We start from the raw sequence: 13,073 nt of genomic DNA, 5'->3' as shown, positions 1-13,073 counted from the left end.
CTCCTAAGGCAAGAATTCTTTTTTTTTTTTAAACTGAAGCTGAATAGTTTAAACTGGTTGTGGCAGCACATGCCTGGAATCCCATTACTTGGGAGGCTGAAAGAAGAGGAACGCAGGTTGGAGGCCAGCCTCAGCAATATATAGCAAGACCCTGTTTCAAAAAATAAAAAAGTAGGACTGGGGGGGAGACAGATGTCTCTGGGTCTAACTTTCAGTACCAAAAAATAAAAACCTTAAAAAACCTAAAGGAATATTTGATTACAAACCTACATAGAAGAAGAGATGATTTGAAAACCCTGAAGGGTAGGTTAGGTTGAAGATGAGAGAGGACAGACTGAGGGGTGATAAGGCTGTGTACTTTTTTTGTTTTTCCTTTTTTCATGTTTAACGTGAAAACAATGATCTCATGGGTTTACATACCAAATACTAGTTTTAAAAGGTCATATTTGGAGTAGGGTAGGGTGGTGCACACTTATAATCCCAGTACTTGGGAGGCTTAGACAGGAGGGTAGGTTCGAGGGCAGCCTTGGGAATTTAGAGAGACACTTGGTACTTTAGCAAGTGTTTAGTGATACCCTGTTTCAAAATAAAAATAAAATAGGGCTGGGAGTGTAACTCAACAATAAAATGTCCTGAGTTCAATCCCTAGTACCACCACCACATAAAAAAATGAGTTCTTTCTCCTCTCTCTACCCAACCTTCCCTCTTTTCCTCCTCTCCTTTCTGTACTGGTGATTGAACCTAGGGATTCTGGACACTGATCTATGTACTCTAGCCTTTTTAAAAAATTTGAGACATAGTCTCACCATGTTGCTAAGGCTGGCCTCTTGCCTCAGCCTCCTAAATTGCCAGTTCTTTGTGTATTCTGTGTGTGTGTGTGTGTACTGGGGATCCAACCCAGGGTCACACTATGTCTGAACTACTTCCCCAGGACCTTTTGGTTATTTGTTTTGAAATAGGATCTTGCTAGATTGCTGAGGCTGGCCTTGAACCTGAGGTCCTCCTGCCTCAGCCTCCCCCAAACTAGGATTTCAGATATGTGCTACCACACCCAGCCTCTTATATATTCTTGATTCCAGTTCCTTATCATATATCTGATTTTGCCCATATTTATATGTTGTCTCCCAGTCTGTCTGTCTGTCTGTCTTTCTGTCTTTCTTTCTTTCTTTCTTTCTTTCTTTCTTTCTTTCTTTCTTTCTTTCTTTCTTTCTTTCCTAAACTTGGGATGGAACCTGGGGCATTCTACCTCTGGGCTACACCCCCAGCCCTATTTTTCAGTCTTTACTTTGAAACAGGGTGTCACTGAGTTGCGGAGGGCCTCTCTAAGTAGTTGAGACTATCCATGAACTGTGATCCTCCTGATCCTCCTGTCTCGGCCTCCCGGATGCTGGGATTACAAGTGCGCGCCACCACGCCTGGCTTGTCTTTTATTTCTTAATTGTATCCTTTGAAGATTAAAAGTTTTAAATTTTGATGAGGTACAGATTACAATTTTTTTATTCCTTGATTATAATTTTTTTATTCCTTGGTGGTTTTATTGTTGTATCTTGGAAATGATTGCTTAACCCATGATTTACTCCGAAGTTTTTTTTTCCAATAATTTTATTGTTTTAGTTCTTAAATTTAGGCCTGTGATCCCCTTTGGATTAATTTCTGTGTATGATGTGATGTAGGTCCACTTTCATTCTTTTGCACGTGGATTCCAGTTGTCTCTGCACTTTGTGTTGATGAAATTTCTTTACCCAATGAATGATCTTGGTTTCTTTTTTGAAAACTAGTTGACCATAAATGTTAGGGCTTATTTCTAGACTCTTATTTCTATTTTCTATTTCTTTGTGTTCATTAGTTACTTTGTTGTTCATTTTTTGGGTAGTACTAGGGATGGAATTCAGGGGCATTCTTACCTCCAAGCTACACCCCCAGCCCTATTTTTTATTCTTACTTTGAAACATGGTTTTACTAAGTTGTGGAGGGGATTGAACCCAGGGGCATTCTACCTCCAAGCTACACCCCCAGCCCTATTTTATTTTTAAAGAGTCTCAGTAGGTTGTCTCACTACTTGCTTAGGCTGTCCTTGAACATGTGATCCTCCTGTCTCTGCCTCCCAAGTACTGGGATTACAAGCATATGCCACCATTCCTGGCTCCCATCCATCTTTATTTATTTAATTTAATTTTTTTGCGGTACTAGGAGTGGAACCCAGGGGCATTGTACCTCTGATCTACACCCCTGGCCTTATTTTTAGTACTTTTAATTTTGAAACAGTGTCTCACTGAGTTGCAAAGGGCCTCACTAAGTAGCTGAGGCTGTCCACGATCGGGATCCTCCTGTCTTAGCCTCCCAAATGCTGGAATTACAATTGTGTGCCACCATGCCTGGCTCTCATCCATCTTTGAAATTCATCTTGGGCATCTTTACTAGGAAACCTTACTAGAGGATTCAACTTCATTTTTAGCATGTGGATATCCATGTGTCTCAGCTATGATTGTTGTAAACACTAATCTTTTCCCATTGGATTGTCTAGGTATCATTGTTACAATTACTTAACTATAAATATATGGATTTATTTCTGTATCTTTATATTTTATTTATATGTAAATGAATATTTATGTCAGTACCATACTATATTAATATAGACTTGTAGTAGGATATATTTATTTTTATGGTATTGGGGATTGAACTCAAGGGTGTTCTACCACTTAGCTACAGCCCCAGCCCCATTTTATTTTTTTTAAATTTTGAAATAGGGCCTCACTAAGTTGCAGAGGGCAACATTAGATTGCTGAGGCTGATCTTTAACCTGTGATCCTCCTGTATCAGTCTTCCAAGTACTAGGATTACAGGTATGTGCTACCATGCCCAGCCATAGTAGGTTTTAAAATCAGGAAATGTGAGTTCTCCAGCTCTGTTCTTTTTCAAGACTGCTTTTGGTTTTGTTATGGAATCTTGATATTTTCTGAGATACCAGGTAAATTTTTGACAGGAGTTGAGTTGAATATGTTGAATATCTTGGGGGTTTTTCTCTTTATTTTCTTTGTTATAGTTCAGATTTTCTTCCTCAGTTTTTCAAAACTGATATTTCATGATACTTCTGGTTCAATGTAATTCTTAACAAATCTTTGTGCCAAATTGTACCTTTTGCCAGTCTCAGTGGTATACACCTGTATCCCCAATATTTTGGAGGCTGAGGCAGGAGAATGGCCTGTTCAAGTCCAGACTAGGTAACTTAGTGGGACCCCATTTCAAAATAAAACAATATTAAAAGGGATGAGTTGTAGCCCAGTGGTAGAGTACCCCTAGGTTCAATCCCTAGTACTACAGAAAGAAATTGTGCTTTTCAAGGCATATAACAAAGTAAGAGGTATATAGGCTTAACTTTGTTAAGCGTGATTGTGGAAAGAAGGGGGATTATTTTTTTATTGGTATTTTTCCCTTTATGCCAGTGTTAGTTTTTTATTTATTTATTTTTGGTGGTACTGGGGGTGGAACCCAGAGGCTTTCTACCTCCGGGCTATACTCCCAGACCTATTTTCTATTTTATTTGGAAACAGGGTCTCACTAAGGTGCTGAGAGTCTCACTAAGTAGCTGACGCTGGCTTCGAACCTGTGTGATCCTCCTGTCTTGACCTCCCAAGCGCTGCGATTACAAGTGTACGCCACCACGCCTGGCTTCTCCATGCCAGGGTTTGAACCCAGGGCCTCACACATGCTAGGCAAGCACACTACAACTGAGATACATCCCCAGGTCTTTATTGGTGTTTTGACCATGTACTTTAAAATGGTTTTTCATGCTGGGCATGGTCATGTACGCCTGTAACCCCATTAGGGAGATGGGATCGCAGGTTCAAAACCACCCTCAGTAACTCAGTGAGGCTTGCTTGCATCAACTTAGCAAGACTCTGTTTACAAATAGAAAACAAAAAATAGGGCTGGGAGTATACTTCAGAGGTAGAATGCCCCTGGTTTCTATACCTAGTACCTTCCCCTTACACAAAATTAAACAATTAGGAAAACAGCTTTCCTTTATATTTTTACATATTCATTGAGGAAAGTTTTAGAAAATTAACAGCAGAAAATTTCATAATTCCATAATAGTATTATTTGTACATTTATATTCATTTTTATAGTACTAGGGATTGAACTTGGGAACATGAACAAGCTGGGCAAGCTCTCTACAACTGAAGTACTTCCCCAGTTTGCCCTATCTATCTATCTAGCTATCATTTATACATCTATCGACCTACCTACCTACCTACCTATCTTACTATGGAATGAACCGAGGGGCATTCTACCTACGAGCTACTCCTCCAGTCCTATTTTATTCTTTATTTTGATACTTAGGCTCACTAAGTTGTGGTAGGCCTCACAAGTTGCTGAGGCTGGCTGTGAACCTGTGACCCTCCTGTTTCAACCTCACAAGTACTGGCATTACAAGCATGTGCCACCTTGCCTGGCTTTCCAGCAATTTAAAAAATGTTTATTTCAGCTGGGTGTGTTGACCTATGCCTGTAATTCCACTTTTTGGGAGTCTGATACAGGAGGATCACAAGTTCACAGCCAGGTTCAGCAAGTAGTGAGACTTTCATCAACCTAGAGAGACCTTGTTTCAAAAATAAAAAGACTAAAAAAATAGGGCTGGTGTTGTAGCTTGGAGGTGCAATGCCCCTGGGTTCTATCCCCAGTACTGCAACAAATAAATAAAATAAAAGTTAATAAATAAATAAAATAGGGCTGGGGGTATAGCTCAGAGGTAGAAGGCCTCTAGATTTAATCCCCAGTAGCAAAAAAAATAATAATAAAAATAAAAATAGAAAAAAAGAAGGAATTTTTTTGGTGGTACTCGGGTTCCTGGAAACCTTTCTACCTCCGGGCTACACTCCCAGACATATTTTTATATTTTTATTTGAAAACAGGATCTCTTAAGCCAGCGTGGGTGGCTTCGAACCTGAGCGATCCTCCTGTCTCTGCCTTCCAAGTGCGGGGATTACAAGCATGCGCCACCATGCCCGGCCGAAAAATGTTATTTTAAACTGGTGCCACATACCTGTAATCCAGGTACTCTGGAGCCTGAGGCAGAGGTATCACAAGTTTGAGGTCAGCCTGGACAACTTATCATAGTACTTGGGAGGCTGAGACAGGAGGATCGCACAGGTTTGAAGCCAGCCTCAGCTACCTAGTGAGGCTCTCAGCAACTTAGTGAGACCCTGTTTCCAAATAAAGTAGAAAATAGGTCTGGGAGTATAGCCCAGAGGTAGAAAAAGTGATAAATGGTGTGTGATTTAACTTACATTATTTACCTACAATAAGCAGATTTAGACAGCTAGAAAGCAAATTAGAGGATTCCAGAGGTGAATGTTTTTGTGTGTGGTGCTGAGGATCCAATATAGAGCCTCATGTATAAGTATGTGCCCTACCACTGAGTGGCACACACCTCCAGCCAATTATTATTTATTATTATTATTATTAATGGTGGTACTGGGGTTCTGGAAACCCTTCTACCTCTGGGCTACACTCCCAGACCCATTTTATATTATTTTAATTTGGAAACAGGGTCTCTTAAGCCAGCTAGTCGAACCTCTACGAATCCTCCTGTCTCCGCCTCCCAAGTACTATGATTACAAGCGTGCGCCACCACGCCCGGCTGACCTCTAGCCACTTAAAATCTGCATTTCTTTTTGTTTTAGAGATGAGGTCTCTAAATCGCTCAGATGGCCTCAACCCCTTAGACTCAAGCAGTCCTTTTGCCTCAGTCTTCTGAGTGGCTGGAACTACAGGTGTTTACCTTGGTTACACAACTAGATAAGTAATTATTGTTTAATTGGTAGAGAGTTTCAGATTAGGATGATAAAAAAAGTTCTGGGAATCTATAGAAGTTATGGTTGCACAAGATTGTGAGTGTATTAATGTCACTGAGATGGTAGCAAAAATGGTAAATTTATCTGGGCACCATGGTGCATGCCTGTAATCTAGTACTTTGAAGGCTGAGACAGGAGGATTGTAGGTTGGAAGACAGCCTCAGCAAACTTAGGATCTTCAGCAACTTAGCAAAAATAAAATAGTAAAAAAAAAAGGGCTGGGAGTGTAGCTCAGAAGTAGAATGTTCCAGGTTCAGTTCCCCAGTACCAAATATATATGCTCATATTACATATATTATATATATTACATATATGCATGTATGTATAAATTTAATGTTAAATATATTTTACCACAATAAAAGCAAATATAATTGGATAAGTGCCAGCATTTTAGACAAAAATCCACTTAGAAATCATGTGCTTGTTTTACTTATTGAGTGTGTCACCTTGTATCCAAATGAACTCTGGGTTTGGGTACCAGTGTTTGTTATTGATGGATTACTAGATGGGGCTGAAAACTGGGTCCCTAACCAATATTCAGGTAATATGAAGATAGGTTGAGTGTTGTAACAAGGGCCAGCTAGATGCTGTGGGCTACTGTGGTAAACAAGATAAGTCACAGTCCCTGGAGTGTCTTGGTTGCTAAGATTGGACAGAAAGAAAAATAAATTATTAAGTTCAAAAGGGATTATAAAGTCAGGTGACTTGTTTTCTTCTTAATGATTTCCTTTGTGGGGTGACTTAAAATATCCTTTTTCCCCCTTCAGGTTGCTATGGAAATATATGACCATATAAAAGGAAGAGTGTTCTGATAATTCTGTTACCTGAGATGTAACTGGACCGAAGAGTGGAACAGGAAAAGTTTTAGTGCCAACCTTAGTGACAATGGCCACCGATTCAGGGGAGCCGGCCAGCACGGAAGATTCTGAGAAACCTGATGGAGTTTCCTTTGAAAACAGAGTTCCTCAGGTCGCTGCCACTTTGACGGTCGAAGCTAGACTGAAGGACAAAGCCAGTACCTTCTCCACTTCCGGGGAAACCATTGAAAAGAAGAGATTTTTCCGTAAGAGTGTTGAGATGACCGAAGAAGACAAAGTTCCTGAATCTTCCCCCACAGATGAGAGAATAAAGGCGGCGACAAATATTCCCAGAGTAGATAAGCTTTCTACAAATGTGCTGAGAGGCGGACAAGAAGTCAAATATGAACAGTGTTCAAAGGCCACCTCGGAATCCTCCAAAGATTGCTTCAAGGAGAAGAATGAGAAGGAAATAGAAGAAGAAGCAGAAATGAAGGCCGTAGCGACTTCTCCTAGTGGCAGGTTCCTCAAGTTTGACATAGAGCTGGGAAGGGGAGCATTTAAAACCGTGTATAAAGGACTGGACACTGAGACGTGGGTCGAAGTTGCTTGGTGCGAGCTGCAGGTGGGTAGCTAATCTTCCTGGCTTTAATACCAGTTTTAGCTGGCTGGCCTGACCTTCTGAGGATTAAAATGGATCATGGATTATGGAAAAATTATAGATTCCCTTAGAAGTTCATGCCAAACTTTATTTTTAAATTTATTTATAAGCCAGTATTTACTTATAAACCAGTAGCTAAGTATAAGTAGCCCCCCCTTTTTATTTGGAAACAGTCTCCCTAAATTGCTAAGAGCCTCACTTAAGTTGCTGATGCTGGCCTTGAACCTGTGATTCTCCTGTCTCAGCCTTCCAAATACTGGGATTACAGACATCCACCACCATATCTGGTTCTAGTATGGTATTTTGATTCTGGAGATATTTAACTCAGAAATGCTTGAGAGTATTATTGGAATATGTTTAGTATGATATCTACTCTTTCTGTTTTCCCATACTTTTTGGTAGGGATTAAACACAGGGGTATTTTGCTTCTGAACTAGACCCCCAGCCCTATTTTATTTTTATTTATTTTTGGTGGTACTGGGGTTCCTGGAAGCTCTTCAATGTCCGGGCTACACTCCCAGACCTATTTTTATAATTTTATTTGGACACAGGTTCTCCTAAGCCAGCGAGAGTGGCTATGAATCTACGCCATCCTCCTGTCTCCACCTCCCAAGCACGGGGATTACAAGCGTGCGCCACCATGCCCAGCTTATTTTTTATTTTGAAACGGGCACACTAGGTTGCTAAGGCTGGTCTTGAACCTGTGGTTCTCCTGTCTCAGCCTCCCAAGAACTGGGATTATAAGCATGCACCAGCATACCCGGCCCCCTTTCTGTTTTTCTTACAGCAAAATCTGGGGAAATTCGTGTGATATTTTTCAAAAAAGGAAATATTTTCATGATTTTTTTTTCCCTGTGGTACTGGGGATTGAACTGAGGAATGCTGTACCACTGAGCTACATCTCCAGGCCCATTTACTTTTTTTTGTGGTACTGGGGTTCCTGGCAGCCCTTCTACCTTCAGGCTACACTCCCAGACCTATTTTAGGCTTTTTTTAATTTTTGGAAACAGGGTCTCTTAAGCCCACAGGGCTGGCTTTGAACCAGCGTGATCCTCCTGTCTCTGCCTCCCAAGCGCGGGGATTACAAGCATGTTCCACCACGCCCCACCCCGTTTACTTTTTATTTTGAGAAGGATCTCACTAAGTTGCCCAGGTTGGCCTTAAAACTGTGATTGCCCTGTCTCGGCTTCCCCAGACACTGGGATTATAGGTGAGCAGTCCCATTCCTGCTTTCTTGATTCTTTGAGGACCTCTATAGCTATACATTCCTCATGCCTTTCAGTTTGCTGCAAAGTGGAATAATCATCAGAATCTACTAATGTTAGTCAGCTGAAATATGTGTACAGAGGAGAAATGAAAGCAATTGGAGGATGATTAAATCACACAGATATTTGGTTCCATCATAAATGTTTATGTAGTACTATTAACTAATGAAATATTAAATGGGGGCAGAGCATCATAAAAGGGATTATAATGAGAATAGTTTTAGACAGCTATTATTGTAGCTCATTGTCTGACTAGCTTGTGTGAGGTTCTGGGTTCCATCCCTGATACTGTAAATAAATAAAAAAGCAAGCAAGCAAGCTTGCAAAGAGATAGAGGTTTGAGTATAAGGAGAACCTTTTTGACTTCATAATGATCCATTTTCATATAGGATGCTCAAAATTAAGATAGAATTAGCCAGTAGCTAAGTATAGGTAGCTTTTTCTTGAGACAGGGTCTCACTACCTTGCCAGGTTGCCTTGATTTCCTGGCCTCGTGTGATCTTCCTGTCTCAGCTTAAGTTGCTGGAACTGCAGTCACATGTCACCTTTTAGGAAGCGGTCTTTTTTCCCCTACAGTGTGCAGATTGAATGTAGGCATAAGGTCTCCACAAATTAGGCAATTGTTCTACTACCAAGTTACATCCCCAGCCTGTGTTCATTTAAAAAAATTAGTATATGCCGGGCATGGTGGTGCACGCTTGTAATCCCCGTGCTTGGGAGGCGTAAACAGGAGGATCGCACAGGTTCGAAGCCAGCCGCGCTGGCTTAGGAGACCCTGTTACCAAATAAAAAGTATAAAATTGGTCTGGGAGTGTAGCCTGGAGGTAGAAGGGCTTCCAGGAACCCCAGTACCACCAAAAAAAAATAGTATATTCGTTTTTCAATAAGGTTTTAAAATCTTTCTTGTACTTACCTTGAACATTTTAATTACCAGTAGACATACATTTGTATAATTATTTTAATGCCTTGTATTGTAAAGTTCATTTATGTTTTTAACTAGTTCTCTGTTAGATATGTAGTTGTTTTCTCCAGTATTTCACTATGGTAACCATTGTTGTGATGTATATCCTTCTATATAATGAAAATTATGTGAATTTAGATTTTATCTCTGCTTTATGACGTCAGTGATACTCATTATTATTTTTTTTTCTTTGGTGGTACTGGGGTTCCTGGAAGCCCTTCTACCTCTGGGCTATACTCCCAGACCTATTTTTTATATTTTTATTTGGAAACAGGGTCTCTTAAGCCAGCGAGGCTGGCTTTGAACCTGTGCGATCCTCCTGTCTCTGCCTCCCAAGCGCAGGGATTACAAGCGTGTGCCACCACGCCCGGCATCACTTTTATTAGTTTTTGCAGTACCGGGAATTAAACCTAGGGGCATGCTACCTCTGAGCTATACCCCCAGCCCTATTTTTAACTCTTTACTTTGAAACCGGTTCTCACTAAGTTTGAAGGGCCTAAGTAGCTGAGGCTGGCTGCAAACCCACAATCCACCTGTTTCAGCCTCCCGAGTACTGGGATTAGAAGCTTGTGCCACCATGCCAGACTTATGGCTGATACTCATTTCTGTGTGTGTGTGTGTGTGTGTGTGTGTGTGTGTGTGTGTGTGTGTGTGTGAGAGAGAGAGAGAGAGAGAGAGAGAGAGAGAGAGAGAGAGAAAGAGAAGAGAGAGAGACTGACTTGGGATTGAACCCAGGGACATCCACCTCTAAGCTACACCCCTAGCCTTGCTTTTATTTATTTATATTTTTGTATGTGGTACTGGGGATTCAACCCAGGGGTGTTCTATCTCTGAGCCACACCCCACACCCTATTTTCTTATTTTGAAATGAGTCTCACTAAGTTGCTGAGGCTGGTGGCGAAACTGGATTCTCTTGTCTCAGCCTCCCAAGTACTAGGCTTACAGGTGTGTGACACCATGCTAATTTTTTTTTTTTATTTTGATACACTTAAGTTGGTGAGGGCTCCCTATGTAGCAGAGACTGTCTTTAAAACTAAAATCTTTCTGTCTCAGTTTCTCAAGTACTGGGATTCCAGGTGTGCACCACAATACTCAGACATACTCATCTCTTAGTTATACTCTGTACCTGGGACAGATAGTTTTATTCACTTTGTGGTAGGCTACATAAAAATAAAATATTTTACAAATTGTATATTCTGGCTATGCTACTAGTTGCTTAGGTAAAACTTTAAGAAAATATTCCAGTGGCAGAAATCCCCCATGTCTGGTATCCTTTACCTGTGGAAAAGGGTTGAAAAAAATATCTCTCTTGTAAGGTCTTTTTACCCAAACTGTGATCCCTGAGGCTAGGGATGGAGCTCAGTAGTAGAACACTTGTCTCATTTGTGTGAGGCCCTGGGCTTAAACATAAGCACTGCAAAAAAAAAAAAAAAATCACGGTTCCAGGACCACCCTAGTGGACACTATGTGGGAACTTGTTGGAATTTCATATTCCCCAGGCCACACCATACCTACTGAATCAGAATCTGCCGCCTCATAACACCTGCAGGTGATTTATATGAACAGTAATACTTTGGAATTAACTGAAATATAGAACCAATCCCCAAAGCTAGCTGAATCAGAGTAGAAATTCCCTTAGAATATTAACATAAACATTACATCATATCATATATACTGATTGCTGGCCTCCACTGTAGACCTCTCCCGTTGGAATCTGTAGGAGATGGGTCCTAGGAACTTATTTTTCAATAGTTTCTTAGGTTATTGGATATATAGCCACAATTGGGAATCTCCTGTGGAACAGACATAATAAGCACATAAAGTACATTTTAATTCACACAGAGAGCAACAATTGTAGTTTTCTATTCTGAAAGGAATGCCATAATTAGTGGATTGATTTGATCAGTTTTTGGGTATGGCTTCATTTCCTGCATATTTGGAATTAAGAAAAACTAGCTTATTTCAAATTCCAGGAAGATAAGAGACTGTGTGTGTGTGTGTGTGTGTTACTCAGGATTCATTCCAGGGGCATTCTACCTCTGAGTTGCATTCCAGCCCTATTTTTTATTATTTCTTATTTAGAAACAGGGTCTCACAAAGTTTTAGAGGCTAGCCATAAACCTGAAATCCTCCTGTTTCAACCTCCCAAATACAAGTGTGCACCACCATGCCTGGTTCTATATGTTTAATTTGGTATACTTTTGTTTTTTGTGTGTGAAGTACTGGGGATTGAACCCAGAGACGTTCTACCTCCAAGCTATACCCTCAGCCCTATTTTTAAATTTTTATTTTGAAACAGGGTTTCACTAGGTTGGTAAGTCTCACCCTTTCCTCAGGCTGCTCTTGAACCTGTGATCTTACTGTCTCAGCCTCCCAATTACTGTATATTTGATTTTATACCCACACATTTAACATGTTCTTACCTTTATGAATTTATTATATATTTTGTATGTATTAACACCATTAAAATATGTGATTTCTTGTATTCATATATTATCTCTTGCTTAATCTCTTCTATATTAGGGCCTTCCTTCCTTCCTTCCTTCCTTCCTTCCTTCCTTCCTTTCTTTTGTGCTACTAGAGATTGAACCCAGGAACATACTACATTCAAGCTACACCTCCAGCTCTATTTTTTATTTATTTATTTATTTTTGGTGGTACTGGGCATGGAACCCAGCGGCTTTCTACCTCCGGGCTACACTCCCAGACCAGTTTAATATTTTACTTGGAAACAGTGTCTCACTAAGTTGCAGAGGGCCTCACTATGTAACTGAGGCTGGCTACAAACCTGAGATCCTCCTGTTCCAGCCTCACAAGTACTGGGATTACAAGCATGTGCCACCACGCCCAGACTTATTTTTATTCTTTATTTATTTTATTTTATTTTTTTATTTTTGTGGTACTGAGGGGGGAACCCAGGGGCTTTTCTATCTCTGGGCTAAACTCCCAGGCCTGTTTTATACTTTATTTGGAAACAGGGTCTCACTAAGCTGCTGAGAGCCTCACTAAGTAGCTGAGGCTGGCTTTGAACCTGTGCGATCCTCCTGTCTCAGCCTCCCAAGCACTGGGATTACAAGTGTGCGCCACCATGCCCAGCCTGTTTTTTATTTTTTGAAACAGGGTCTCACTAATTTGCAGAGAGCCTCACTAAGTAACTGAGGCTGGCTTTGAACCTGCACTCCCCCTTCTTAGCCTCTCAAGTACTGGGATGACAAGCAAGTACCACCATGCCCTATAAATAAATCTTTCTTTCTCTATTTTTTCTTTACCTTTCTTTTTTTCTTTAACCTAGAGCATTCTATCTCCTATCTATATCCCCAGTCCTTATTTTTTGTTTGGAAACAGGGTCTGGCTAGGTTGCTAAGAGTCTTGCTACGTTGCTGAGGCTGTCCTTGAACCTGTGATCTTCCTGTTTCAGCCTCCCAAGTACTTTTTTAAATTTTAATTTAATTTTGTAGTACTGGAGATTTAACTCTGGGCCTAGCACATGCTAGGCAAGCACTCTACTGCTGATCTACATAGCCTTTTAAGTTC

General features: G+C 40.6%; 1 protein-coding gene across 3 annotated transcripts in view; it reads left to right on the top strand.

Moving 5' to 3' along the window:
* Window positions 1-6,740: 6,740 nt before the first annotated feature.
* Window positions 6,741-13,073, top strand: part of WNK3 (WNK lysine deficient protein kinase 3) — a gene marked incomplete at both ends in the record, with an annotated part of 171,323 nt that continues 164,990 nt past the window's right edge. For all 3 annotated transcript variants that reach the window (XM_080719258.1, XM_080719257.1, XM_080719256.1), the window contains one exon: window positions 6,741-7,277. In XM_080719258.1, the coding sequence (XP_080575384.1) occupies window positions 6,741-7,277 (537 nt within the window). The remainder of the gene's footprint in view (window positions 7,278-13,073) is intronic.

This window comes from Muscardinus avellanarius (assembly GCF_963383645.1).
Source record: "Muscardinus avellanarius genome assembly, chromosome: X".
NCBI lineage: Eukaryota > Metazoa > Chordata > Mammalia > Rodentia > Gliridae > Muscardinus > Muscardinus avellanarius.
Note: the sequence above shows the minus strand (reverse complement) of the source record. Positions and strands in the feature narration are given on the sequence as shown.